The sequence below is a fragment of the Chiloscyllium plagiosum genome, chromosome 16 (assembly GCF_004010195.1).
Source record: "Chiloscyllium plagiosum isolate BGI_BamShark_2017 chromosome 16, ASM401019v2, whole genome shotgun sequence".
Classification (NCBI taxonomy): Eukaryota; Metazoa; Chordata; class Chondrichthyes; order Orectolobiformes; family Hemiscylliidae; genus Chiloscyllium; species Chiloscyllium plagiosum.
Window position 1 is genome coordinate 30,723,972 of NC_057725.1, and position 26,351 is coordinate 30,750,322.

Sequence of the window (26,351 nt, forward strand, 5' to 3'; positions counted from 1 at the left end):
CCTGTCCCTGCCGCTTCTGGTTGTCAGTTTCAGCTGTCCGCTGTAGTGGCCGGGAAAGGGCACTACCATTATAGGGCAAGCCAAACAAAGAACAGCCAGGGAATTCCTAGAAGCATGGCACTCATCCACAAACTCCATCAACAAACACATCGACCTGGACCCAATATACTGGCCACTACAGCGGACAGCTGAAACTGACAACCGGAAGCGGCAGGGACAGGCCACTATAAATGCCGGAGGAAACACCACAGGAGGCTCCCAAGCACTGAGGATGTCACCTAGACAGGGGACGAAATGTTTACAACAAAAATTTCCAGCTCGGCGAACAGAACCACAACAAGAGAAGAGAATGTCTACAAAGGGATTCATTTAGATTAAGCGAGTGAGAAAACATTTGGCAGATGGGCTATAATGTGAAAAAATGTGAACTTTTTCACTTTGGTATGAAGTACCAAGCAGTACAATTATCTGAATGGGTGGAGACTGCAAAACCTTTATGATCTCAGTGCCCTGGTAAACGAAACATAAAATGTTGGTAAGCAGGTGCAGCAAGCGATTAGAAGATAAATGGAATGTTGGCCATTATTTCAGGAGGAATCAAGTGTAAAGGTAGGGAAATGCTGTTACTGCTGTATAGAATCTAAGTTATAAAGTATCTGGAGAACTGTGCACTGTATACATTTTCTTACTTAAGAAAGGACATAATTGAATTTGAAGCACTTCAGAATAGGTTCACTTGACTGATATCTAGTTTCACAGTTTGTCATATGAGGACAGGTTGAACAGGTTAGATCTATACCCACTGGAGTTCAGAAAAATGGGAGTTGGCCTGAGAAACATTAGATTCTGAGTAGACCTGATAAGATGAATGCTGAGAGGATGCTTCCCCCTGTAGAGAGGCTAAAATTAGGGGACATAACTTTAAAAGTAAGGGATCTCTCATTTATGACTGATTCAGAAGAGGTTCTCTTTACTTAAGGGTTATTAATTTGTGAAATTCTCTTCTTCAGAGTCAATGGAGGCTGGATCATTGAATATGTTCAAGGCTAAGAATGATAAAGGTTTGATAGACAAGGAAGCCAGGCATTGTGGGCTGGAAGGTGGAGTGGGTAATGGAGTTAGTCAGACACAAAAAGTGGAATTGAGGTCACAATCATATCAACAATGCTCTTAAAAAGTAGAGCAGGCTTAAATGACCTGCTCCTGCTCTGAATTCTTGTGTTCTTATGTGAATTTTAGAGGTTTATCTTGAACTGCCTACTTTCCTGCTTCATCACTGACATCCAGACTTTGCTACGTAATCTGGTTGTTCATTATCAAGAACACAAAGGACAGGTGGGTGTGATTGGTAAATTCAGCAGCCAATCATAAATTAAGGTGTGAGACAGTGGAGTCATTCATTGATTCCCATGGGCATATCACAGCAGCATTTAGGAAATTAATCAAGAATCTCAAGAAACTTCAGATAATCCAAGTGAGTTTGCTATCCTCTCTTTTTGGAGCTCACTACCGAATTCATCCAGTGGTTAGTTGACCTCAACAACACTGGTCAAGGGAACATCAACTATGAGTTCCTCCTCCTTGCCACCTTCTTATCATCCATGCCGAAAGTGTGGAAATCTTTTTGGTTCATTGTCCTCCACAGTACAACAGCTGGAGATTATGATATAGATTTGTATATCGAAAGTGGTCCTTTGGATAAGCCAGGAAAGGGTAGCCACCTTATGTGGAATGGTAGCTACCAGGAGAGGGTTAGGATAGATAGATGAAAGCCATTATCTCTGGTGAAGACTCCAGAACAAGGAGAAATAACCTTAAAATTAAAGCTAGGATATTCAACGAGGATGTGAAAAGCATTTCATTGCATATTCTGGAATTTTAAACCGCAAAAGGCTGTTGGGGTGAACAGCCAATTGAAAAATTCAAAATTTTTGTGTGCTGGAAATAAGGTATTTGGGTAGAGTTAAAATAGAGATCAGCTTTGATCTTTATTGAATCTACTACAAATGGTCAAGGGGTGTGTGTGTCCCTGTCCATATTGGAGCTTTCTATTTTGGAGTATGATACACCATCAAAATGATTGTGTTTTCCAAAAGGTGATCAGCAAACTGATCACCATGATGTTCTGAGTTTATTAATCTAATTAAATAAAAAAGGGTCAACTAATAGGCTAAAAGGATAAACAGCTCTCTCCTGTTCCTGTGTTTGTTGAAGTCAGGAGGCAAATTAGGGAAGTTAAAATTCATAGCTGTAATTGGATCATAACCTGTGACTAGAATTAAAATACGGATCAGTCATAATATCAGAGAATGACTGGCAGGCCTGTATGGGTTGAAGGCTAACCCCTGCTTATGAGACTGTATTGAATGAGGTTTGTCACATGTTTATCAATTTCCAGCTCCTAATCTTGTTCCAACAGGCAGAAGAGACTGAAGGACTGCCTAACCCAATGTGTGGATTGATGCCTCTCAAAGACCAGGATTTTTTCCAGGAAATCTTCAGTCACATAAAAGCTAAGAAACACAGCTCATTGTTCCAGAAAACTGTTGATGAAATGGTAAGATTATAAGGGGCAAGGTAAAGGGGCGAACTGGTGATTAATGCCAGACGGTTTATAAATAAATGACAGCTGAAAAAATATATATAAATGCGCATGGACACATGGAACCAGAAATAAGAGTATTTTGAAGAAAAGCAGTATGCACGCTGATGTCTTGGACAAATGTTTATCTTTCAATTAACATCTAAAGCAGATTATTTGGTCACATCTCATGTGGGAGTTTGTTGTGGGTAAAGTAGCAGCTGCAGTATTTAAATTGACAAATGACAATGGGCATGAGTTAGCAACAAAACATTTTTTTCAAAATAACTGATGCACACCAAGGGAAAAAAAAAGCAATCACCCTAAATATATCTTCTGTGGACTTGAGGTTTCAATTAATGCATTTTCATGCATGTACACAAAGCTGGACCATTTTGTCCTGGCAACTACTACCTTGTTTACTGCATCTCTGACCTCAATCACTGATTCAAATTTAACAATTGGTGTTTGTTACAATAGCATCCAGTGCACGTCTGCTCAAATATAGCTTCTGATCATATGCAGTCTTAAGCTAGAGATTCCACATTCATTTTCGAGAAACTAATTACTCCAGTGATTTCAAGTTTTCCTGGATTGCAGGTAGTTGAATGTTCCATTGCTGACAGTTTTAAAATGGTTCTCTTTTCTTTCCAGTCCCCTTTTTTCCTCTCTTCTGTACATTTACCTTCTTCTCCCTACTGTCAACCTGAGATTCCTCCTCCATCTTGTATCCTCTTCCTGCGCGCCACAACCTGTTCACATCCTTTCCTTTCCCATAATCATTGCAGCTGCCTTAATCCCAATCCTTGCAGTCACCTCATTTGCCCCCACTCTTTCTTCCTCACAATCCTTATTATCACCTTTGCCCACTGCCCTTGTGACGTCTTTGACACCTACCCCTTGCAACTTCCATCTTCTTCCTTACCCTACACCCATTCTAGCTTCTGTCTTCCTTCCTCACCCTATCCACCATCTGCTTTCCCCTACCCCCAGTCTTTGGAGTCTTCTCCTTGCCCTTGTATCTGGGATATTGCAGACCTCCTAACAGAATTCAAAATTATTAGTGTTCAGGGATATGGCTTATAGATTCAAGTGTTTTATTTCTTTATTCTTCCACAGGATGTGAGCACTGCTGGCAAGGTGAGCATTTATTGCTCCTTTCTGATTCCCCTTGAACTGAGTTGCTGAGCAATTTCAGAGATCTTTTAAGAGTTAACCACATTGCTGTATATCATGTCTCAACCAGACCATGGAAACGTGACTGGTTTTCTTCCCTAAAGGACAGTAGTGAACCAGATAGATTTTTTACAACAATTGATGGTAGTTTCATGGCATCATTACCAACATTAGCTTTCAATTCAGGATTTTATTAAGTGAATTTAAACTCTACCACCTACCTTGATGGGATTGGAAACCCTGTCCCAAGGATGTTAGTCTTGGGCCTCTGGATTACTAGTCCAATAACATTACCACTACACCACTACATCTTTAGATTCAAGTGTCTCTAATGTAGAAAAGCAAGCCATTAAAATTTGCTTAGCAATTGGCACAGTGGTCAGCAGAGTCTTAACGTGTCAGAATTAAAAGCCAGAGCGCTAACAGGTTCTCAAAGGATATGGACTACTTAAATAATCACAAAGAAGAACTGGCCAAAGGAGGAACCAGAGATAATCAGCATTATCTAGACCAATAGTCAACATCATGTGGAGAGTGAGTAGAGGAGGACGGTGAGCAGAATGTAGAATAACTACCATCAACTGCAGAGACTCCCTCTTTCGTTACTGGTTTCATAAAATGTTGGCTCCAGGAATAGTATCAAGTTAACCATTAAACCCTTCATATATAAAGACCAAAACCCAGATACCACTGATTCAAAACCCAAACTCTGAAGTACATGACGTTAAGACATTACATAAATCATGAATTCCATAAAGAAGAATGACAATGTATCCTTAACAGGCATTTTCATTACTCATCAAAAATTACCTTAACACTATTTCTATGCCACATTAACAGCAGCAACATATTGAAATTAAGTGTGCAGAAGAAAAAGCCAGAAAAAAAGCTAAAAGCTGATTGAACTGTTATTGTAGTCAATGTTGTATTCAGTGTTGTATGAGCACAGTCTTTCAGTTTACTTATCAGAAATGGCAAAAGATTAGCTCTGGCAAGTAATGCACCTTCCATACTGCCCTTCCATAAGTGCAGTGCTCCTTAATTACTGCACATCTAATAGACCACCTCTCCTTCATTACACCCCTCAAACAGTGCTTGGCTCCCTCAGTACTGGCCTTTCAATTTTGCAGTGCTTCCTTTTTTTATTCGCTCGTGGGACATGTACATCGCTGATTGGCCAGCAATTATTGCTCATCCCTAGTTATTTTTGAGAAGGTAGTGGTGATCTTTCTCCTGTAGTCCATGCAGCACTGGGAATGTTACGTCACATGCTTAAACCTCAAAAGGCATAGTTTGACCCCACAGGCCTCTCTTCCAGGAGTGAGAGTGTAACCCAGTGAAACCTAGTTGACAAGTGTACAGTAGCAATGAAAAGTTTCTTCTTAAAAGATTTTTTTCAACGAAGAAGTTTGATTTCTCAAACAGCCAGGATGGAATTTGAACTCATTTTCTCTGGATTTTTGTTTCAATAACATATGTCACTACTCTGTACCATAACTTGATCATGTAATTATCTAGCTTGTAATTGAGTGGATTTGATGGATTCTTGCCAATTATGTAACAGAATCTTAAAAGCTTACAGCACTGGACCAGCCTATTAGGTGAGATGTGCCAATTCCAGCTCTTTGAAGGAGCAGTCGTGCACATCCGCTTTTTTCCATAATCTTCTAAGTTCCTCTTTCTCAAATACTTGCAAACTCCCTTTTAAAGTTATTTATGGAATCATGTTCCACCATCTTTGCAGGCAAGTAATTCCAGATTTCAAAAACACTCTCTGTGCTGGATGTGAGGTCTTGTTCCCAGGTGTCAGCCATCTAATGTGCTGTTTTAATTCAAGGTGGATGAACTGAATGTCCAGGCTGAAACATTCATGGCATCACTTCAGAGAGTGGAATCCACACAACATCTAAACCTCAAGGTAAAACAAAATCAGAGAGCCAGTGATAAACCTTTGAGACCCCACAGGTATTTAAGAAGTTGGATTTACATTCCATTTGAAGTATAGATGATTGAGAATGTTAGAATCTTTTGAGAGGGATAAAATATTCCAGTTGTGTTTATTGTCTGCATAATAACTACAGAATTCATGGCCACTTTGTTATTAGCCACACAACTAAACCTCAAAAGACATAGTTTGACCTCATAGACCTCTCTTCCAGTAATGAGAGTGTGATCCAATGAAATTTGGTTGACAAGTGTGTAGTGTCAGTGAAAAGTACATTTCCAGATGTAATTTGATTTTTTTTTAACTTAATGTAGATAAGGCACGATGTTGGCCAGATTTTGTTGCCCTAGCAATGACAAATTTAACATTGCCACCATTATTAAGGTAAAAAAATGCAGCTGCTTATAGTGAGAAAAAAATGTAAGTTGTAAATCACCAAAAATTGCTGGACGATATACCATCTTTGGATCACAAAATCTGCAAAATGACCTCAATCTCCCTGTCAGTATCAGGAATTTAAGGCATTACGACATTAATTAACCATTAAACTCCACTTGGGAATCTATGGCTGGTACTTAACCATGTAAGCTCTCTTTTCAATGAAGAGACTCATGCAATTCCTGACTTAACCTGCCTGGAAAAGGAATCATTGAAATTGTGAACTTCCATTGCTGCGGGTAGTAAATTGTTCCTAGATATTTTTTAAATCTAATATTTTTTACCACTTCTTTTCTTTCTGCCTCTATTTTTCTCTCCATTTTAATCCAATCTTTCCTTTCCTGTTTTAATTTTTCTTATTGTTCCTGATTTCATTTTAATTTAAAAAAAATTATATCTGAATGGATTAAGAGAGAGAAAGATAAAAAAAACAAAAAATTTAAAGAAATCTACAAACAATTTGCTACCTGCAGCAATGAAAGTTCACTGTTATTTCTAATTTACCTGATTTCTTCTCTGTTTCTTTCTCAACCGTTAAATTTCATTTGTTAAGGGATTTGGTCCCTCATTCACTAAACTTCAAGATTCCCTGTTGACCCACTTGAACTGTTTTCAGCTCACACCTCCTATCAGTTGCTGAATAAATCAAATTTCACAGATGAGAGATTGTTAATGGTACAGGAACAGACCATTCAGCATATTGTTCTTTCACCAGCCCTCTAAAGATACACACATCCTACCCTCTCCATGTAAGTCTGCGTTTCCTTTTCAGAAAATAATCTAATTCCCTCTCAAATGCCTCAATAACATGCCTTCATCTCACTCTTGCTTCATCTCACTCTTGGACTAACTACTCACTGAGTGGCTTCCTTCTCATTCTCCATATTTTCTTTTGCCAATTATCTTTGCCAATTATTTCATTCTTGATCCTTCCATGAGCGGAAACAGTTTTTTTTCCTATCTGCTGTTTAGAGCCCTGAAGATTTTGAATAACTCTATCAAATCACCTCTCAACCTTCTGTTCTCCAAGGAAAACCAGTTCCAACTTCTCTGATATATCCACAGAACTAAAGTTCCCTGGAACTGTTCTCGTGAGGCTTATCATGAATAGAAATCATAATACCAAGTTACTTAAGGATATATTGAACTTTTAAGTACAACATGCATCTTTACAAAATAAAAGATGGCTGGAGATATAAATTCAGAGACTAAAAACCTAAAATCCTTTATGGATTGCACTGATTCCTAAGAGAAATCATGGAACATTACAGCTGATGTGTATCACGGGAATCAGACAGCAATCTTCAAAGGAGAGATCCTATTCAAAAAGAGGCATTGTGATCACCTGTGAGTTGTATCCAGACTGCAGAAATGAATGAGTTGAAAGAAATACAGTTCTGGGTGAAAGGTGTGTTTGTGTTTTATCCTTGCATGAATTTAGCAGAAAGGGACTTAAAAACAACTGAAATCCTTGTTCTCCAGGTGCTAGAGAGCTGACAGTGTAGTGATAGTGTACGAGCTTGTGGTTCAAGTTCATTATGATAAAAAGTGCTGTGTCGGGGTCCACGAGACGCCCCTGTGCATGTAGGTAAAAGTAAATAAAATCTCTCTGCTGAAAGCAAGTTACCACAGTGACTTGAAGAAACTGGACAAAGTCCTTTCAACTAGTTGCAAAAAACAGGTCTCTCCAGACAACTGTTTAACTGCAATTGGCACTACCAGAATCTGCCATGTAGTAGCTACAACGTTTCACAATCAACTCGTCATAGACATGCCAAACACTCTCTAGGACAAAATTTGTATCGTTCTTTTAAATTTTTACCTTTTTGGACTCATCTATCATTTTTAATCTGTGTGTAGGTGTGTCGAACTTTACTGTCTAATTAGCAGTTAATACACCCGCTCTCTCCCTCTAACTCAAGAAAACTTGGTTAGATTAGTTCCATTCATATGTAAATACATGTGCTTGGAAAACACAGCAATCCTTTCTAAATTGACCTCCTGTATCCAACCAAGAGATGGATTCAATAAATAAGCCAGTTCATCTCCCCTCATTTGGGATCATAATGAGCCGTAGATTCTTGCCCATAGATAAGCTCTAACAACCTTTTCTGCACTCTCTGGTGCCTTTACATCATTCCGAAAGTGTTAGGCCTAGAACTGAAAGCAATGCTCCAACTGGAGCTGAACCACTGTTTTTAAACAAGTTTAACATAACCTCCTTGCTCTTTGAACTGACTGATGAAGGAAAATGTGTAACGAATGAGGCAGGACATGATATGCCTACTCCAACAAATTCTTGGCAAAGGTATATCTTGTTAATTTTAGTGCTACTTTGTGCAGTATACATGTCAATATCTGTTTGCTGGCTGTGATAATGTGTACTCACACTGTTTAAAGTTTTTAGTACTTATGCCTCAGATCCAGAAAGCTGTGAATTCAAAGCCCCCACTCCTAATATTTGTGTGTATAATTCAGGTTGACACACTTACTTTAGTATGAAGGGAATGCTGTATTGCTGGGGAGAGGTACTGAAGGAAGACTGCACTGTTGAAGGGGCAATACTGAGGGAGTGGTCAACATTTGGAAGGACAGATCACAACATTGCCAGAGGGACATCACTGAGTTCTGTACTATTGGTCGTACTCTCTTTTAGATGAGACATTAAAATGAGATCCTGTCTGCTCTCAAAGAGAGCTTAAAAAGTACCATGGCACTAATTTGCATAAGTGCAGAGTGAGTTTTCCTTGACCAATACTTGTCTTTCCTTCAATATCACAAAGGCAGATTGTGTGCTAATAGTCATATTGCTGTTTGTGGGATCTTGATGTACGTAAACTCAATTAGCACACAATTAGCTGCCATATTTCAGTTGTTACAACAACTTCTCCACTGATGCTGCCAGAGCTGCTGTGTTTCTCCAGCACTGTTTTGTTTCAAGTTTCCAGCACCCACAGTTCTTTGTGTTTATATTACAACAACTTCATTGGCTTTAAACAGGTTTGGAATGCCTTGTGGTTGTGAAAGACCCTACATAAATGCAATGTTTATCTTATCTTTCATTTCATCCAATGTCAATTTTTATTGATTAGGCTTTTGTGGAGTCCCTTTGTAGCATTTTCCCAGATTAAAATCACTGCATAAATGTAAATTGTTGTTACTAATGAGTAAAAATGCTGTAAGACATTAGAATTGTTGCCACCCTTATGTAACATATTTCTTTGAATGGCCCCTTCTTTAAATTGCACTACTGTGTAGGTTCCTGCTTCCACCACTAGTGTGCACCCTTTACCTGCTGAAACCCAACCTGTATTCATAGCTAAATACACAAATGCTATGCAATTTTTGAGAAGATTTGTAGCTCAGGTTGAGGTTCCGTTTGTAAGTTTGCTTGCTGAGCTGGAAGGTTTGTTTTCAGATGTTTTGTCACCATGCTAGGTAACATCGATGAAGCACTGGTGTTCTGTCCTGCTTTCTATTTATGTGTCTTGGTCTTTTAAGGGACAATACATCCTAGGACAGGCTAAACAGAGACACGCACAGGAATTCCAAGATGCCTGACGTTCAAACCGGAACTCCATCAATAAACACATCGATTTGGACCCCATTTACCAACTTCTGAGAAAAAAACCCCCAGAAATGATTATCACCACCCTAACAGACCAAGACACATAAATAGAAAGTGAGACAGAACACCAGTGCTTCACCGGAGGTTCACTGACGACATTACCTAGCGTGGTGACAAAACATTGGAAAACAAACCTTCCAGTTCAGCAAGCAAACTTACAACCTGACACAAATATTCTAAAACCAGAGCATTAAGCATTTTACCACTTTTTTCTGTTCTGGTGACTTTGTGGGTTAGGAGGTTGAGCTTCCACTAATTGCACTGTCACAATCCAAGTAGAAACAATTCAAGTGAATTAGTGTGAAAGATAAAGAACTTTAAATGTAAGTTGCACTATAAACTAGTTACAACTGTCTCTCTGCAATCTTTTACATTGGTGCATGATTCAGTATATTCTTCCTATCACCCTGGGTTATGATTCTGTCAATTACACTGATCCTGGAACAGTCTTCAAATTGTGCTCAGTTTCTTGATGATACAAGTGAACAAATTTTAAAAAAATTCCTGACTTAAAGTATTTTGATTTACAATGAGGCTGATAAAGGAGCACTGCTCCGAAAGCCACTGCTTCCAATTAAACCTGTTGGTCTATAACCTGGTGTTGTGTGATTTTTAACTTTGCTTTACAAAGAACCTGATCACTACAAAATATTGCAACTAGGAAATGTTAGAGTTTTTAAATCAGGTTACTCTCAAGTGAAGGACTGAATATCCTTCTAAAGTAAAACTGTTTTCAGAATAATAATGAAACTTCACCAGATTATCCCACTTAAACATAATGACAAATACTTAATGATGGAAAGGGCAAAGAATTAAGGATTACGTACTATTATGGAAGATGTCATGTTTGCACTTGAAGAATTTTACCATTTCATTGCTGTAAACTGTAGTGATTTTATTATGCTTAACACAAATGAAGACACTGGATTCTGTTTACTTGAAGATCTCTGGTGCTTTCATTTACAGGTAAAGATAGTATAGACAGTACAGAGAAATCTAGACACACCTTTTGTGGAGAATGCTACAGAGTAAACATAGCCTCAGGATATGTGATATCATCTAGGTACTTGGTTATCTGCATGTTAAACTTTTTAAAGGGACATTGCTCTTAAATCATTAATGTCAATTTCCTTTGTTTCATTTTCTACAAGTGAAAATACAGAATTAGTTTTGCTATTCAATATTTAGACAGATATAGGGATTGTAACTTTTTCAAGTATAGAAATAATGGTTGGAAAGGAGAAGCTCGAGTCCCTTTTTCATTTTGGTGCTTTGACAGAACTTCCAGATATTGTTATGGTGTAACCTTTTGGAGGTGTGGAATTTAGCTTTGACTGTTCTTAATTTGCAGACATTCGTTAGTGTGTTGGTTGTTGTCTTGCAACTCCATCACATTGTTGCCGAGATGTGTTCTTTAGTGTTTGCGGTCCACAATTGACTGCAAGTTCCCCTTAGCTAGTTTCTTCCCCTCCTCAACATTGTTCCATTTGACTGCTGTGACCTGGGCTTACTGCACAATTTATATACTTTCACAGATCACCACATTTCTATTGTGGGGTGTGTGAGTTTCTTGTCTAAGTGTAGTTGAAGTAGTTTTACATTTGCATCTGGTCATGCACCATCTTCATCCTCCATTGTATTTGTTGTCAAGTTTGTCCTGGATCTCAGAGAATTTGGATAGCTGGTGGCTTGGCAAGATTGTTCTCACTTCCCTTCCAAACTTTATCTCTGTTGGTGATGATAAATCCATATCTAGAGGAGTAAAAACAGAAATTGCTGGAAAAGGCCTGGCTGCATCTGTGGAGAGGAATCAGAGTTAACATTTTGGATCGAGTGGACCATCTTCAGAAGTCGAAGAGAAGCAGAACTTCTTCAAAGTGGCAGAAGAGAAGTGGCAGTGAGTGAAATAATAAATAAAAACTGAAAGAACTGCAGATGCTGTTAATCAGAAACGAAAACAGAAATTGCTGGAAATGCTCTGTAGGTCTGGCAGCATGGGTGGAGAGAAATCAGAGTTAACCTTTCAGGTTGAGTGATCCTTCCTCAGAGGAGTAGCTCTGGAGTGTAACATGACAACACACACAATTTGACCTGGAGTTTCCAGTGACCCAGATAATTGTTTTTGAAACCTAGTTGGAAGATGTGTGTATGGATCCTGTGGAATCCTTGTTGTAGCAGACTCTGAAGAAATTGTTCATGATATTAAAGATGCATCTACATCTGGAACCTTGCAAAAGTTTCCATTTAAATCACAGAATTTGGAAAATTCCATTTAAGTTAAGTAAATAGTAAATTACTTGGGAAAAGTTAGAATATTAAATACCTAGTCTAACTCGTAAGTAACTATTATACTGAAGCCCTCACACACACTTATCAAATGATCCCCCAGACTCCAAAACCCTCTGGCCCCTGACCTGAAAGTCCCTCCCCTGAGGGCCCAATACTAATCCCCCCACCCACACCCAGGAGCTGATACCCCACACTCCAGACCCAATCTCCCCTTCCTGCTACCTGACCTGACATCTTCCCTGTGGTGTTGTCACTATCCTACTACTCTTTGAGCCGAAAGTCCCTGTCACTGGATCCATCCTCCCCTATATCAGACTGGACCTCCCCTTCCCTGCCACAGGATGTGACACCAACCTCCTGAGCTCTGATATCCTACTCCCCTGGACACAACATGCACTTTACCCTGGAACTCTATGCTCCTTTCCCCACTCCAGTACCTGACACGCACCCCCCCCACCCCCAACTCCCTGTGACCCAACCTCCCTTCCCCTGCCACCAGACCTGATCTTCATGCCCACACCAGACCCAATATCTCCTTTCCTGCTCTTGGTTCTGACACTGCTCCAACAACTCCCATTCCAGATCTGAATACACCATCCTCATCTGAACCCAACACAGACCCTGTTCTGGAACCACAACAGCCCTTACCCACTTGGAAGCTGACCCCATTCTCTTTAGCCAGACTTGGCCCTACTTGCTCTGCACCCTCCTTCACTCCAGGCCTGACCTTCCACCCAACCTGGCAAAAGTGGGTACTGCAGATGCTGGAGATTAGAGTCAAGATTAGAGTAGTGCTGGAAAAGCACATGAGGTCAGGCAGCGTTAGAAGATTCCTGATGAAGAACTTGAGCCGAAACGTGCTCCTCGGATGCTTCCTGACCTGCTATGCTTTTCCAGCACTCCTCTAATCTTGACTTCCATTCAACCTGACTTATCCCAAACATTCCCATCACCTACCTAATCTCCAAGCACCCTACCCATCTGGTACCTACCCTCTACCCATTTGGGATCCTAATTACCTGGCACCTTATCGTCCTAGGCGAAAGTGAGGACTGCAGATGCTGGAGATCAGAGTCGAGATTAGAGTGGTGCTGGAAAAGCTCCTCGGATGCTGCCTGACCTGCTGTGCTTTTCCAGCACCACTCTCATCTTCAGCCTATCTTCCTAACATCCTGTACTCAATTTATGTTCTTACTGTCTCACAGCAGCTGTCAAAGTGGTTGTTTGTAATATAAACCTCAAATTTTCAGAATGCAAAAACTGAAAGTTGTGAGAAAGTGGTTGCAATTTGCACCCTCCTTGACCCTACAACTGCTTTACACTATGAGGGGTCAGTCAAAATGTAAGTACAGCTCCTGTCACAAACGCAGAGTCCTTTTGTTGTATTAAAAAGGAGTGGAGTGTTAGCCTCTGTCAGTTTGCAAATCCTCGGAGAATCAGGCTCCTCTTTACATTGTCTTACACTTTAGAATAAGTGAGTTAATGGTGTAAACTATTTGTTTAGCAAAACTCTTTGATCTTGGGTAATACGGCGAAGATATCCCATGGTTTATGAGCCATTTGACGTACATGCCCTTGAAAAATCTGCCTATAATCTACAATCTGTTGTCAGATATTTATTCAACTCCAAATAAACTGGAAATAGCAAACAAAATGTCTGCTACGGATACACCTAAATGTTTTCTTATCTGTCTGACCAGATCAAGAAACTTGAATCAATAATCAGTAACTCTACACACAATGTGATTTAGATGGTGAGTTAAATATATCTTGAAGTTTGCAGATGACACGAATGCTGGGTGTGAGGGTGAACTGTGAGGAGGATTCCAAGATGCTTCAATGTGATTTAGACAAGTTGAGCGCGTGAGAAAATGCTTGTCAGTTGAACTATAATGTAGATCAATGTGAGATTATCCACTTTTATAGCAAAAAAAGAAAGCAGATTATTATCTGAATGGTAATAGATTGAGAAAGGAGGAGGTGCAACAAGACCTGGGTGTCCTTGTATACCAGTAAACATTTGGTGCAGCAGGCAATGAAGAATACAAATGGTATATTGGCCTTCATGGTGCAAGGATTTGAGTACAGGAGCAGGGATGTCATGCTGCAACTGTTCAGGGACATGGTGTGGGCAGTTTTGGTCCCCTAATCTGAGGAAGATTGTTCTGGTTATGAAGGATGTACAACACAACTAATTCCTGGTATGGCAGGACTAACAGTGAAGAAAGTCTGGATCAGTTAGGATTAGATTCACTGGAGTTGAGAAGAAAATGATGTGCAATCTCACAGAAAGCTATAAAATTCTAACAGGACTGGGCGTAGTAAATGTACGAAGCAGGTTCCCTATGACCGGCAAGGAGTCACAGTCTAAGGATATAGATTAGGCCATTTAGGAGTGAGATGAGGAGAAATGTCTTCACCCGGAGAGTAGCGAGCCTGAGGAATTTTCTGCCACAAAAAGCAGTTGAGGCCAAAACTGAATGGTTTCAAGAAGGAGTTCTTAGAGTTCTTGGGGCAAAAGTGATCAAATAGTATGAGGCAAAAGTATAAACAGGGTATTGGGTAGGATGATCAGACATGATCATATTGAACAACAGAACAAGCTCAAAGGGCTGAATAGCCTACCCCTTTACCTATTTTCAATGTTTCTAATTAATATAAAGCCATCTCCATTTATGTTAAGTAAATCAGTGATGCTTTTGGAACAAGAGACTGAGGGAATATCTTTTGGGGGTGTGAAGATTGTCAGCATTGCTGTGACTGGTGTCTCTGGCATGCCTCCCCAATCCTCACTAATGTTTTGATTTCACCTTTAATCCCAAACCAGTAATTTTGTTCGTATGCTATTTGCAGTGTGTCCCCTTACCCATATGTTTTTGGTGTCATTGAAACAGTTTGTCTTGGCAGAGAGCTTTGGGCACAGATATCGTGGCAACTGATGGGATGTTAGCTGATTTGGAATTCATATTAATGGAGGGATGTGATTGCACTGGAGAATCATAGAGTCATAGAGATGTACAGCACGGAAACAGACCTTTTGGTCCAAATTGTCCACGTTGACCAGATATCCCAACCCAATCTAGTCCCACCTGTTTTAAATGTTGCAATTGTATTAACCTCCACCATTTCCTCTGGCAGCTCATTCCATACATGCACCACCCTCTAGGTGAAAAAGTTGCCCCTGAGGTCTCTTTTATATCTTTTCCCTCTCACCCTAAACCTATGCCCTCTAGTTCTGGACATCCCATCCCAGGGAAAAGGCTTTGTCTATTTATCCTATCCATGCCCCTCATGATTTTATAAACTCTGTAAGGTCACCCCTCAGCTTCCAACTCTTCAGAGAAAACAGACCAGCCTATTCAACATCTCCCTATAGCTCAAATCCTCCAACCCTGGCAATATCCTTGTAAATCTTTTCTGAACCCTTTCAAGTTTCACAACATTCTTCTGATAGGAAGGAGACCAGATTGCACGCAATATTCCAACAGTGGTCTAACCAATGTCCTGTACAGCTGCAACATGATCTCCCAACTCCTGTACTCAATACTCTGACCAATAAAGGAAAGCATACTAAACTCCTTCTTCACTATCCTATCTACCTTCGACTCCACTTTCAAGGAGCTATGAATCTGCATTCCAAGGTCTCTTTGTTCGACAATTAAACTCCATCTGCCACTTCTCAGCCCATTGGCCCATCTGATCAAGATCCTGTTGTAATCTGAGATAACCTTCTTTGCTGTCCACTCCACCTCCAATTTTGGTGTCATCTGCAAACTTACTAACTATACCTGTTATGCTCATGTCCAAATCATTTACATAAATGACGAAAAGTAGAGGGCCAGGCACCGATCCTTGTGGCACTCCACCGGTCACACGCCTCCAGTCTGAAAAACAACCCTCCACTACCACCCTCTATCTTCTACCTTTGAGCCAGTTCTGTATCCAAATGGCTAGTTCTCCCTGTATTCCATGAGATCTAACCTTGCTAACCAGTCTCCCATGTGGAACCTTGTAGAACGTCTTACTGACGTCCATATAGATCACATCAACTGCTCTGTCCTTATCAATCCTCTTTGTTACTTCTTCAAAAAAATGCAATCAAGTTTGTGAGGCATGATTTCCCACACACAAAGCCATGTTGAGGGGCCCAGCAATCACTTCCCTCACTTTCCACAGAGTTCTAGGGTACACCTGATCAGGTCCTAGGGATTTATCCACTTTTATGCCTTTCAAGACATCTAGCACTTCCTCCTCTGTAATAGGTTTTTAAAGATGTCACCATTTATGTCACCTTCTACCTCAATGTCTACTTGCAGATCTGGAGAAATGCATCATGTTTGGATTTGGAAATACACTGTGTTAGTCAGAGGCATCTGTGTGGTAATGCACACAGCCTATATTGCAGTTGTGTTCCATGTTGTCCAGCTTGCATTTAGGCTTCTGTAATATGTGAATGGATCTTTCTGATCCCCTTCAAATAAGCTTGTGGCATTGACAAAGTAAGTGAAATCGTTTCTCTAATTTTTTAGAATTAGATTAGATTCACTACAGTGTGGAAACAGGCCCTTCACCCAACAAGTCCACACCGACCCTCTGAAGAGCAACCCAATCCCCTCTGACTAATGCACCTAACACTATGGGCAATTTAACATGGCCAATTCACCTGACCTGCACATCTTTGGACTGTGGGAGGAAACTGGAGCATCCGGAGGAAACCCACGCAGACATGGGGCGAATGTGCAAATTCCACACAGACAGTTGCCCGAGACTGGAATTGAACCTGGGACCCTGGTTCTGTGAGGCAGCAGTGCTAACCACTGAGCCACCGTGCTAAATTACATGTCAGGAAACATGCTGTTACTTCATCTTTGAGATCTGGGTATCAATGGCAAGGTCAGCATTTATTGCTAATTTCTCATTGATGTTGAAAAGGTGTGAAACGGTCTTTTTTAACAGCTTCTTGTAGTGCAGGTACACACACACAGTGCTATTTTGAAGATAGTCCCAGAAAGTGGTGTTCATATATGTCTGCTGTCCTTCTCCATCTAGATCATAGAATCATAGAATCCCTACACTATAGAAAGTGGCCATTTAGCCCATCAAGTCCATACCAACTATCTAAAGAGCATCCCACCCAGAATAAGAACCCCATCCTAATCCCATAACTTCATATTTTACCAATGCCAACTCAACTAGCCTGCATATCCCTGGACACTATGGACAATTTATCATGGCTAATCCACCTAACCATCTTTGGATTGTGGGAGGAAACCGAAAACCCATGCAGACAGGAGGAGAATGTGCAAACTCCACATAGACAGTCACCCAAAGCTGGAATCGAACACAGGTCCCTGGCACTGTGAAATAACAGTGCTAACCATTGAGCTACCATAGATGGCATGGCATAATGGTAGAGGTCATAGTTTTGGGAGTTGTGATTGTAGGAATCATGATCAATCAGCATTATGTGCTCAGATTTCTAATCTAAGAATTATTAAACCCATGGTCTTCTGACTCAGGCAAACCTGTTTCCCAGTAAGGTATTTAGATATCATTCCTGATTTAGTACTCCACTGACACAGTTATTGGAAATCTGCATACTTTTATTTTACCTATTTTCCCAAAATCAGGGCTTTAGAGTATTAGGTCTATTTAAATTCGCCCTATTTCCACAGTCAAGCAGTCAAGATAGGTTCTACCGACAAGATCATTTAAACTGTGATAATCTTCAATTTAAATAACTTGTAATATCACAGTAAAATACAGCACTGAGATATATATTGGTGCAATGCAGCATGTCCAACATTGTTGTTTCTGTTGAGGTCCATTTGCCATTCTTAGGAACAAAAGGATGCCATTCAGCCCTTCATGCCTGTTCTGCCATTCAAATACATGGTGACATATCTTAATATCATTAACATTCCTGGATTTTGTAACCCTTAATATCCTTAATAACAAATATTTATGAATCCCAATTAATAACTTTCAATTGACCCTCATCCTCAATAGGCTTCTGAGCAGACATTTCCAGATTTGCACTATACCCAGGGCAAAGAAGTGCTTATTGACATCATCCTTGCATGGCCTATCACTTTGCTGGAGCTTTGCCCGCACCAGGGTCTGTAGTTTCTCCATATATCCTGTTATGACCAAGTCTGCACATCTGAAATCTTTCTCCACTCCCACTACACCAGGGTAGCAACACAAAATAAAAGTGCTTTTTCTGATTACCAAGATGACCAATTTAATAACTGGTCTAAATAGATTTTTAAATAAATCTATCATCTAGGTTTGTTAATAAACACAATTCTGTTTTGATTTCAAAAAAATATGTTCAATAAAGATGCAAAAATTGGCTAACACACAGTCAGTAATATAGAAGTATAAATGCTTATCCTTATAAATATCTCCAAAATATTCATGAAATCTTTCTCTCTTTTTCTTTTTCTCTCTCTCTTTCTGCTTCCCTCCCCCTCTCTCTCTTTCTTTCTCTCTCATTCCTCTCACTCCTGAAAATGTAAAAACAGAATTCTCTGCAGTGATTGGCTTTCTGGAAACAAAACACTGTGACCAATAAATTATTCTTGAAGGCCAAAGGTTGAAATATAGTACATTCCAGAGTCTGTTGTTTTGATGCTTTGGAATGTGTGGTCAAGTCACGAATCATGTTCAATTGTCTCTGAATACTTACAGCCTCAGCTTGATCAGGAACTACAATATTGAAGTGTTTCTTCAGTCATTCTTTCCAAAAATCAAATAGGTTTTCCTAAACTCAATAAGAATGTTTTCTTTTTCAGAAATGTGACATCAGCTGGCCAACTTGTTCTTAGCAAGCTTTATTCCAACTTACCTTGCTCATTGTAGGCTTTCCCCCAACTCTGCTTGTTCTTAGTAGGCTTCCCTTCAATCAAGTCAAATAAAACAAATACTTCTCCAGTTACTATTCAAAATGGTCCCCGCAGGTTTCTACTTCAAAACAAGCAGCAATCACTGATCATATGATTTATAGGAAGACTTGTTTAAAAATAACTGCAATGTCTGCAGAGAACTTTCAGTGATCTTTTTAAAGAAATCAATTGAGGTATGTCCACAAAATTTTAAATAGTTGAATTTTTCCCAATCCTTCAAAGCTTACTTGACAACTTGAGTTCTCTGAGCAATTTTAAATATAAAACATCTTCGTAACACTACCCTAGCAATTCCTTTAGGCATCTTAAACATCTCAATAATATAATTCCTTAAACTCTACACTAATTTTAAGATTATATCTGCGATAACCCCCACCAGGAGGGTTTAAGTGCCACCTGCTCCAGAGGTGTGTAATAACATCTCTGAACAGATTGCTTAGAGAATGTAACAAAGCGGACCCAGCGAATTCTTGTGATGCAATGATAGTGTATTTACCTTTGAGCCAGGAGACCTGAGTTCAAGTCCCACCTGTTCCAGAGGTGTGTAATAACATTTCTGAACCAATTCATTAAAAAGTATAAAAAAGCTGATCCAAGGATAGGTCTGCAGAACTGTCTGTCCTGGGCTGGGACTAGCCATCACAAGTGGTGGCTGTATTTTAGTGTTCAACAATACATGATGTTTGATTCCAGTCAGGCTTTCTGAGTTATAATATCCTTAGATTATTTTAGAAGAATGTTGTATGTGACGTGCCCATTTATGTTAGTCAGAGTATTAGTGACATTTGTTTCTTGTGATCTTCTGAAGGAGTTGAAGAAAGAGCTGAAACAGACAATACTGGGTATTGCACAGAGGCTTCTCCTCCTGGCTCCAATTAAAGAATCTTGGGAAAAAACCATGGAAAGGCTGGAACAAGTCTGTGCCGAATGCCAGCGACATTGCTTCAACACTGAACACAATTTGGTCAACGCGTAAGTGAACTTATGCTTCCTTAAATTGAAATAAGAAAGGAAAGAAGTGCCTTTCACAATTGCAAGCCACCTCAAAACATTTCACAGTCATTGAATTGTCACTGCTTTAACAAATGCAGCAGGAAATTGAAATACCATAAATTCGTACAAATAGCAATTCAATAAATGACAAAACCATCCCTTTCTCATGATGTCCTTTGGTAGATCAATATTGGTCTCAGACACTGGATAAATCTTGTTGCTTTTCTTCAAACAATACCTGCCCATTAAGAAGCCAGACAAGGTCTCCAGTTAACATCACATCTGAAAATGCAATACTTTGAGAATCCCTCAGGGCTTCCTCACTGCCAGTGCAGTGTTCCCTCAGTATAGGCCCTCCACTTTGCCATACTTCCTCAGTATTGAGTCTTCAACTATGCAATACATCCTCACTAAACAGCAAAATCACCCACAAGGAATTCAGTCCTGGGGCTATTCAGCTGCATGCTGTCTGCCAGTAGTAGTTCCATCTTCCTCAGAAATGGTCCCAATGTCTTAGAAATCTAAATTCCATCATCCTGCAGCATCTCTCCAAGCATACATTAATTTGACTGTTTCTGCAAACTTGTGCATGAAACAGGGAACAATGTGGAGGTTACTACTCTTTAGATCCTTTTTAAAATGTATTCATTAGTGGGATGTGAGTGTTACTGGCTGGCCAGCATTTATTACCTGTCCCTAGTTACCCTTGAGAAGATGGTGGTGAGCTGCCCTCTTGAACTACTGCACTCCACCTGCTGTGGGTTGACCCACAATGCCATGAGGGAGGGAATTCCAAGATTTTGACAAGTGACAGTGAAAGAACTGCTCACTAATTTCCTACCAAGCTCCCTACATTCTGGTAGTAGGGCAACACCCCCTTTTGAAATTAACTGAAGAAAATGCTGAAATCTATTATTGAGGAGATAGTGGAAGGACATTAAAATAATCATACGGTCAAGCAAAGTATGATTTATGAAAGAGAAATTATGTTTGACATATTTATTAGAGTTCTCTGAGGATGTACTGGCTGGTAATGGGGAATGAGTAGATATAATGTATTTGGATTTCTAAACAGCACTCTATAAAGTTCCATTAAAAAAATTACTACACAAGATTATGATTCTTTGTGTTGTGAGTAATGTTAGCCTGGGTAGAGGATTGGTTAACCATCAGTAAACAGAGTGAGGAATGGATCATTTTTAAGTTATAACACCATAAGATGTAGGAACAGAAGTAGGCCATTCAATCCACTGAGTCCAATCTGCCATTCAAAAAAAATCATGGTTGATCTTATAATCCTTAACTCACTCTCCTGCTCTTCCCCATAACTTTTAAAACTCTTAAAGATGAGAAATCTGTCTTTCTCCACTTGAATATACTTAATGACTCAGTCTTGACACAACTTTGCTGTAAAGAATTCCACGTATTCACCACTTTCTGAGAGAAAATATCCTCATCATCTCTGTCTTAAAAGAATACCTCCTCACTCTGTGATGATGTCCTCTAGTTCTGGACACTCCCACAGGGAAGAAAACCTTGTCAAGCCCCCTAAGAATCTTGTGTTTCAAAAGCATTTTTTCATTTTTCTAAACAGCAGTGAGTATAAGCACAACCTATTCAGCCTCTCCTCAGAAGAAAGCTCCTCCATACCCAGAATCAACCTGGACTGCCTTCAATGTCAGTCAATCTCTTTTTAGACAAGGTGACCAAACCTGTATATACTGTGTTCAAGGTGTGGTCTGACTAGTTAGTATCTTGTATCGTTCTGGCAAGATCCCCCAACTTTTTTACTCCAATCCCTTTGAATTAAAAGCCAACATCTATTTACCTTCTCTGATACGTGCTGAATTTGGATCCCAGCTTTTTTATGCCTCATGGACTCCATTTAAATAATATTCAGATGTACTATTCTTCCTGCCTAAGTTCATAACCTTACATTTTCCCACATTTTATTCCCACTGCCAAGTTTTTGCCTACTCACTTAGCCTGTATATATATCTTTGACTCTTTATCATCCTCATTATTTGCCTTCCCACCTATTTTTGTGTCATCCACAAACTTGGTGATGTTACATTCATTTATGTCACCCAAGTCAGTAATATATTGCAAATAATTGTTGTCCCAGCACTTATTTCTATGGAATTGTACTAGAAGTAGGTTGCCATCCTAAAAATGAACCCTTTGCCCCAACTCTGTCTTTTGTTCATCAACCAATTCCCTGTCCACATTAACATACTAACCCCCAAACTATAGGCTTTTATTAAGTAGACTTGTTGCAGTACCTTATCAAACACATTTTATAAAATACAAATAAATTACATCTACTCCTTCACCTTTATCTACCCTGATGATACCTCACAAAGAATTGTAATAAATTTTCAGACAGGATTTCTTCATGAAGCCATGTTGACTGTTCGATCTTATGTGTTTCTCATGAAAAAAAGGATTTTAGATACAAGAAAAGGTTAGAGAGATTAGGCTTGTTTTACTTGCAACAGAGAAGATTAAGAACTGATCTTATTGATATGTTCAAAATAATGTACAACTTTAGGAGGCTAAAGAAGGGTATTCTGTTTCTACTAGTTGGTATGTCAGTAACTTACAATTTGATTTTCAGCAAGAGAGCTAGGAGTGAGGTGAGGAGAAACCTCTTTCTTCAGAGTTGATAAGATTTTGAATTTGCTGCCTGGGAGAATGGTGGAGACGGATTCCACAGGAAGTTTCAAAAGAAAGATGAAAGGTTTAAGAGTGAAACTAGCTGGAAGCTCTTTCAGGAGCTGATAGACATGACAGGTCAAATGGCCTCCTTCCGTGCTGTAAAATTCTATGTTTCTATAATTGCGCTACTATCACATTTTAAGCCATATCCCTGTTTTTTGTCTCCCTCCCTTTTCAATAAGGTTGTTAAAATTGCATATTTCCAATCCTCTGTGAGTATTCCAGAACCTAAAGATTCTTTGAAGTTTGCTGCCAATGCATCCACTATCTCTTTAACTACTTCCTTTAAAATAATAGAATATAACTCATCAGATCCGGGATCTTATCAACCTTCAGCTCAATTAGTTTCCCTTACACTTTTTCTCTAGTGGTAGTTATTGTGTTTGTTTATTTCCCCCTTTAACCTCTTAATTATTTTATATTTTTGGAATGATTTTAATGTCCTATTAGTAGCAAACTGTAGCATTGGGATACCACAGAAAACAATGTCAGGGTCTCACCAATTTATGACCTATATTAATGACTTGGATCAAGGAACAGAGTGTCTTATAGCTAAATTTGCTAATGATACAGATAGTTAGAAAAGTAGGTTGACAGGAGGATACATAGAATTCACCAAGAAATTATAGATAGGTTAATTGAGTGGGCAAAGGTTTAACAGAAGTACAGCCTGTTTTGATATAACGAGATAGTTCCATTCCCATGCAACCTCGAGTTAGAAGAAAATCGTGTAATAGCAGCACTATTAAAATCAATGGGACCGGAATCGCATTATAGCCAATCCAGGTAAGGAAAGTTTGTGTTCTACAAATAATGTCTAAATTCTTCAATCGCATTATAGCCAATTCGCGTTGAAGAAATGCACGTTATAGCAGAACCAACTGTTTAGTGTGGGGCAAGTATGATATTTTCCAGGTTGTTCACTGTGAAGAATAAAAAAGTGGAACATGATTTAACTGCAAAGAGACTGCAGCATATTAGGTACAGAAAGATCTGAGTGTACTCGTTCATGCATCAGAAAGAGCCAGCATACATGTAGAGCAAATTAATGGAAAGACAAATAAAATGATGATCTTTACTACAAGACGAATAAGATATAAAAGTAAAGAAATCATGCTACAAATGAACAGGGTGTCCATGAGACCACATCTTATTTAAGGGTGGAATAACTTGCATTGAAGGTAGTTTTACAGAAGCTTCATTAGTATGATTCATGAGATGCAGGAGTTGCCTGAGGAGGTTAACTAGGTTGGTCCTATATTCATTGCAATTTAGAAGAACACAAGTTGAGTGTATTGAAAAGTTAGGTTCTGGGGTGCTAGATGAGGTAGATGGTTGGGGGATGGTTCTCCTCCTGGACAGATCTAGGACTAGGGAGCACTGATTCAGGACAAGTTGTCTCCCATTTAAAATGGAGATGAGGTGAATTTTATTCTTCGGTGGTTCATTCATTTTCAGAATTCCCTAACTCAGAGAATAGTTAGGTCTAGGTGATCGAATATATTCAAAGCTGGGTAAGACAGACTTCTCAACTACAAGGGTCTCAATGGTTATGGTAGACAGAAAGCTCCATGCTCAGATTGACCACCATCTTATGGAATAGCAGAGGTTGAGGGCTGAACGGCCAACTCCTATTCCTATTTCTTATGATCTTATATTCAGTGACTACACTTAAAAAGTACCTTATTAGCTGTAAATCTCACTGTAGCATCTTGAGCTTGTGAAATATACTTATAGAAGTGCTGATATTTTGTTATTCATGTGCATTGTGATGTTAGAAATATTGCTGCTTTTCTCAGGATAAGAGAGTTGGAACTTCAGAAGATTCTCAGAGAAGAGGCTGAAGAAAGAGCTGCTAATGCAATTCAAAGTGCAGAGGAAGCAAAGGCCAAGGTAAAGGAAGCCATTACAGCCAGAACCCTTGAAAGCAAGAAAGTTAAAAAAGCATTGGAAGACATGGCTGCAGCTGATGAAGAGTTAACCAGGGCTAAAACTGCTGCCGTGGAAACTGAAGGAAAGTTACTAGAGTCCAACAAAACAATAGCTGAGATGAAAGAAAAATTATCTTCATCAGAGTTTGCATTGTTTCAGCTCCAGCAGAAAGTCAGTGAGGACAATGAAAGGACAAAAGAAGCTAAGGAGAAGATGGTGTTGGCCTTGGAAATAGCAGACAAGAGAGTGAAGGCCTTTGAGGTAAAGACCCGAGAGTTGGAGAAGAAGATAGAGGAGGCCGAGCAAGCAGTGGCTGTTGCTGAAATGAAAGCCGCAGCAGAAGAAGAAAGAGCCACTGGGTTCCTGGCAGAGCTGGAAAGGTTCAAAGAGGAAACTGAGATGGTGAAGGAACATGCCAGGGAGAACCTGCTGGAATCCTCTAAGAAAATGTCTGCAATGGAAGATAGAGTAGCCGAGATTACAGAGATGTTGGCTGCAGTACAACATAAGGCTTCGTCAGCTCAGCATAGAGCAGTAATGGCAGAAAAAAGACTATTGGCTATCTTGGCCAGTGCAAAAAGGGCTGTGAGAAAAAAGAATTTTGCAGCAGGAAATGCAGCTATAGGAATTCAGGTAAGAACCATGGTTTCTGACTCTATTCTTCTAGAGATTTACTAAATCTGTCCAATCCTTATTAAGTTGTGGATGCTGGGAATCAATGGTTCTTTCAAGACTGATAATGAGCGATTTTTAGCTGGGTAAGGTTACCAAGGCATATGGAGCAAAGGTCGGAGAATGGAATTCTATTACAGATCAATTACCTAATTGAATAGGAAGCAGTTTTGACAGATTAGCTCAGTCTGCTTTCTAATATAGCTAATGTATTTTCACATAGGTTATATCCTTGCGTTGTTTTTCTGAATTCTGTTCTGACATTGTAGGGTGCTTTATAGATGCGTTAGTGAAAGTCCTTGTCAGCTGGAAAATTTGTGCCCTGTCGAGTTTATCGATTGTGATTTTAACTTGTAGAATCTGATTAGTCTCCAGGTCGAATTTCCAATAAAAATGAAAACATTGTTGTAAGCAAAACACTGAGTCAATGGGTTCTACATGCACTAGATCTGATTTGTTGGTTGTGGACTCGCTTAACTCTATCACTTGCCACTGTTTGGCACCACACGTAATTCTGTTCTGCAGCTTCACAAGATTGACACCTCATTTATAAGTATGCCTGGTGCTGCTCCCGAAATGTCCTCCTTCATTGAACCCAGGTCTATCTCCTGGCTTGATGGTAATGGTAGAGTGGAGGACACTGAGCACATGATTTTGGAATACAATTCTGCTGCTGCTGCTGCCCCACATTAGTCTTGAGTTGCTAGATCTATTCAAAGTCTATCCCATTTAGCACAGTGGTAATCCCATGTGACGTCATCTCAATTTAAAGATGAGACTTTGTCTCCACAAGAACTGTGGTCACTCTTACTGATACTTTCATGGGCAGATGCACCTGCAGCAAGCACATTAGTGAGTATAAAGTCACCAATGTTCTCCCCTTTTGTTTGCTCAATCACCACCTGCCACAGGGCAAAAGTGAGGACTGCAGATGCTGGAGATCAGAGTCAAGATTAGAGTGGTGCTGGAAAAGTACAGCAGGTCAGGCGGCAGCATCCGAGGAGCAGGAAAATTGATGTTTCGGGCAGGAGCACTTCATCAGAAATTGTGCTTTTCCAGCACCACTCTAAT

At 39.6% G+C, this 26,351-nt stretch overlaps 2 protein-coding genes across 4 annotated transcripts in view; both read left to right on the plus strand.

Annotated features, from left to right (window-relative positions):
- Positions 1-2,439: 2,439 nt before the first annotated feature.
- Positions 2,440-25,130, plus strand: LOC122558084 (paramyosin-like; the record flags this gene model as incomplete). The annotated part of the gene is made up of 4 exons (XM_043706404.1): positions 2,440-2,557; positions 5,595-5,675; positions 19,774-19,937; positions 24,476-25,130. Coding segments are annotated over exons 1-4 (1,008 nt in total), but the record flags the coding sequence as incomplete, so codon positions are not given.
- mrvi1 (murine retrovirus integration site 1 homolog) overlaps positions 25,113-26,351 on the plus strand; it is a 161,688-nt gene continuing 160,449 nt past the window's right edge. For all 3 annotated transcript variants that reach the window (XM_043705685.1, XM_043705686.1, XM_043705687.1), the window contains exon 1: positions 25,113-25,241. In XM_043705685.1, the coding sequence (XP_043561620.1) occupies positions 25,146-25,241 (96 nt within the window). In that variant the 5' untranslated portion in view covers positions 25,113-25,145. The remainder of the gene's footprint in view (positions 25,242-26,351) is intronic.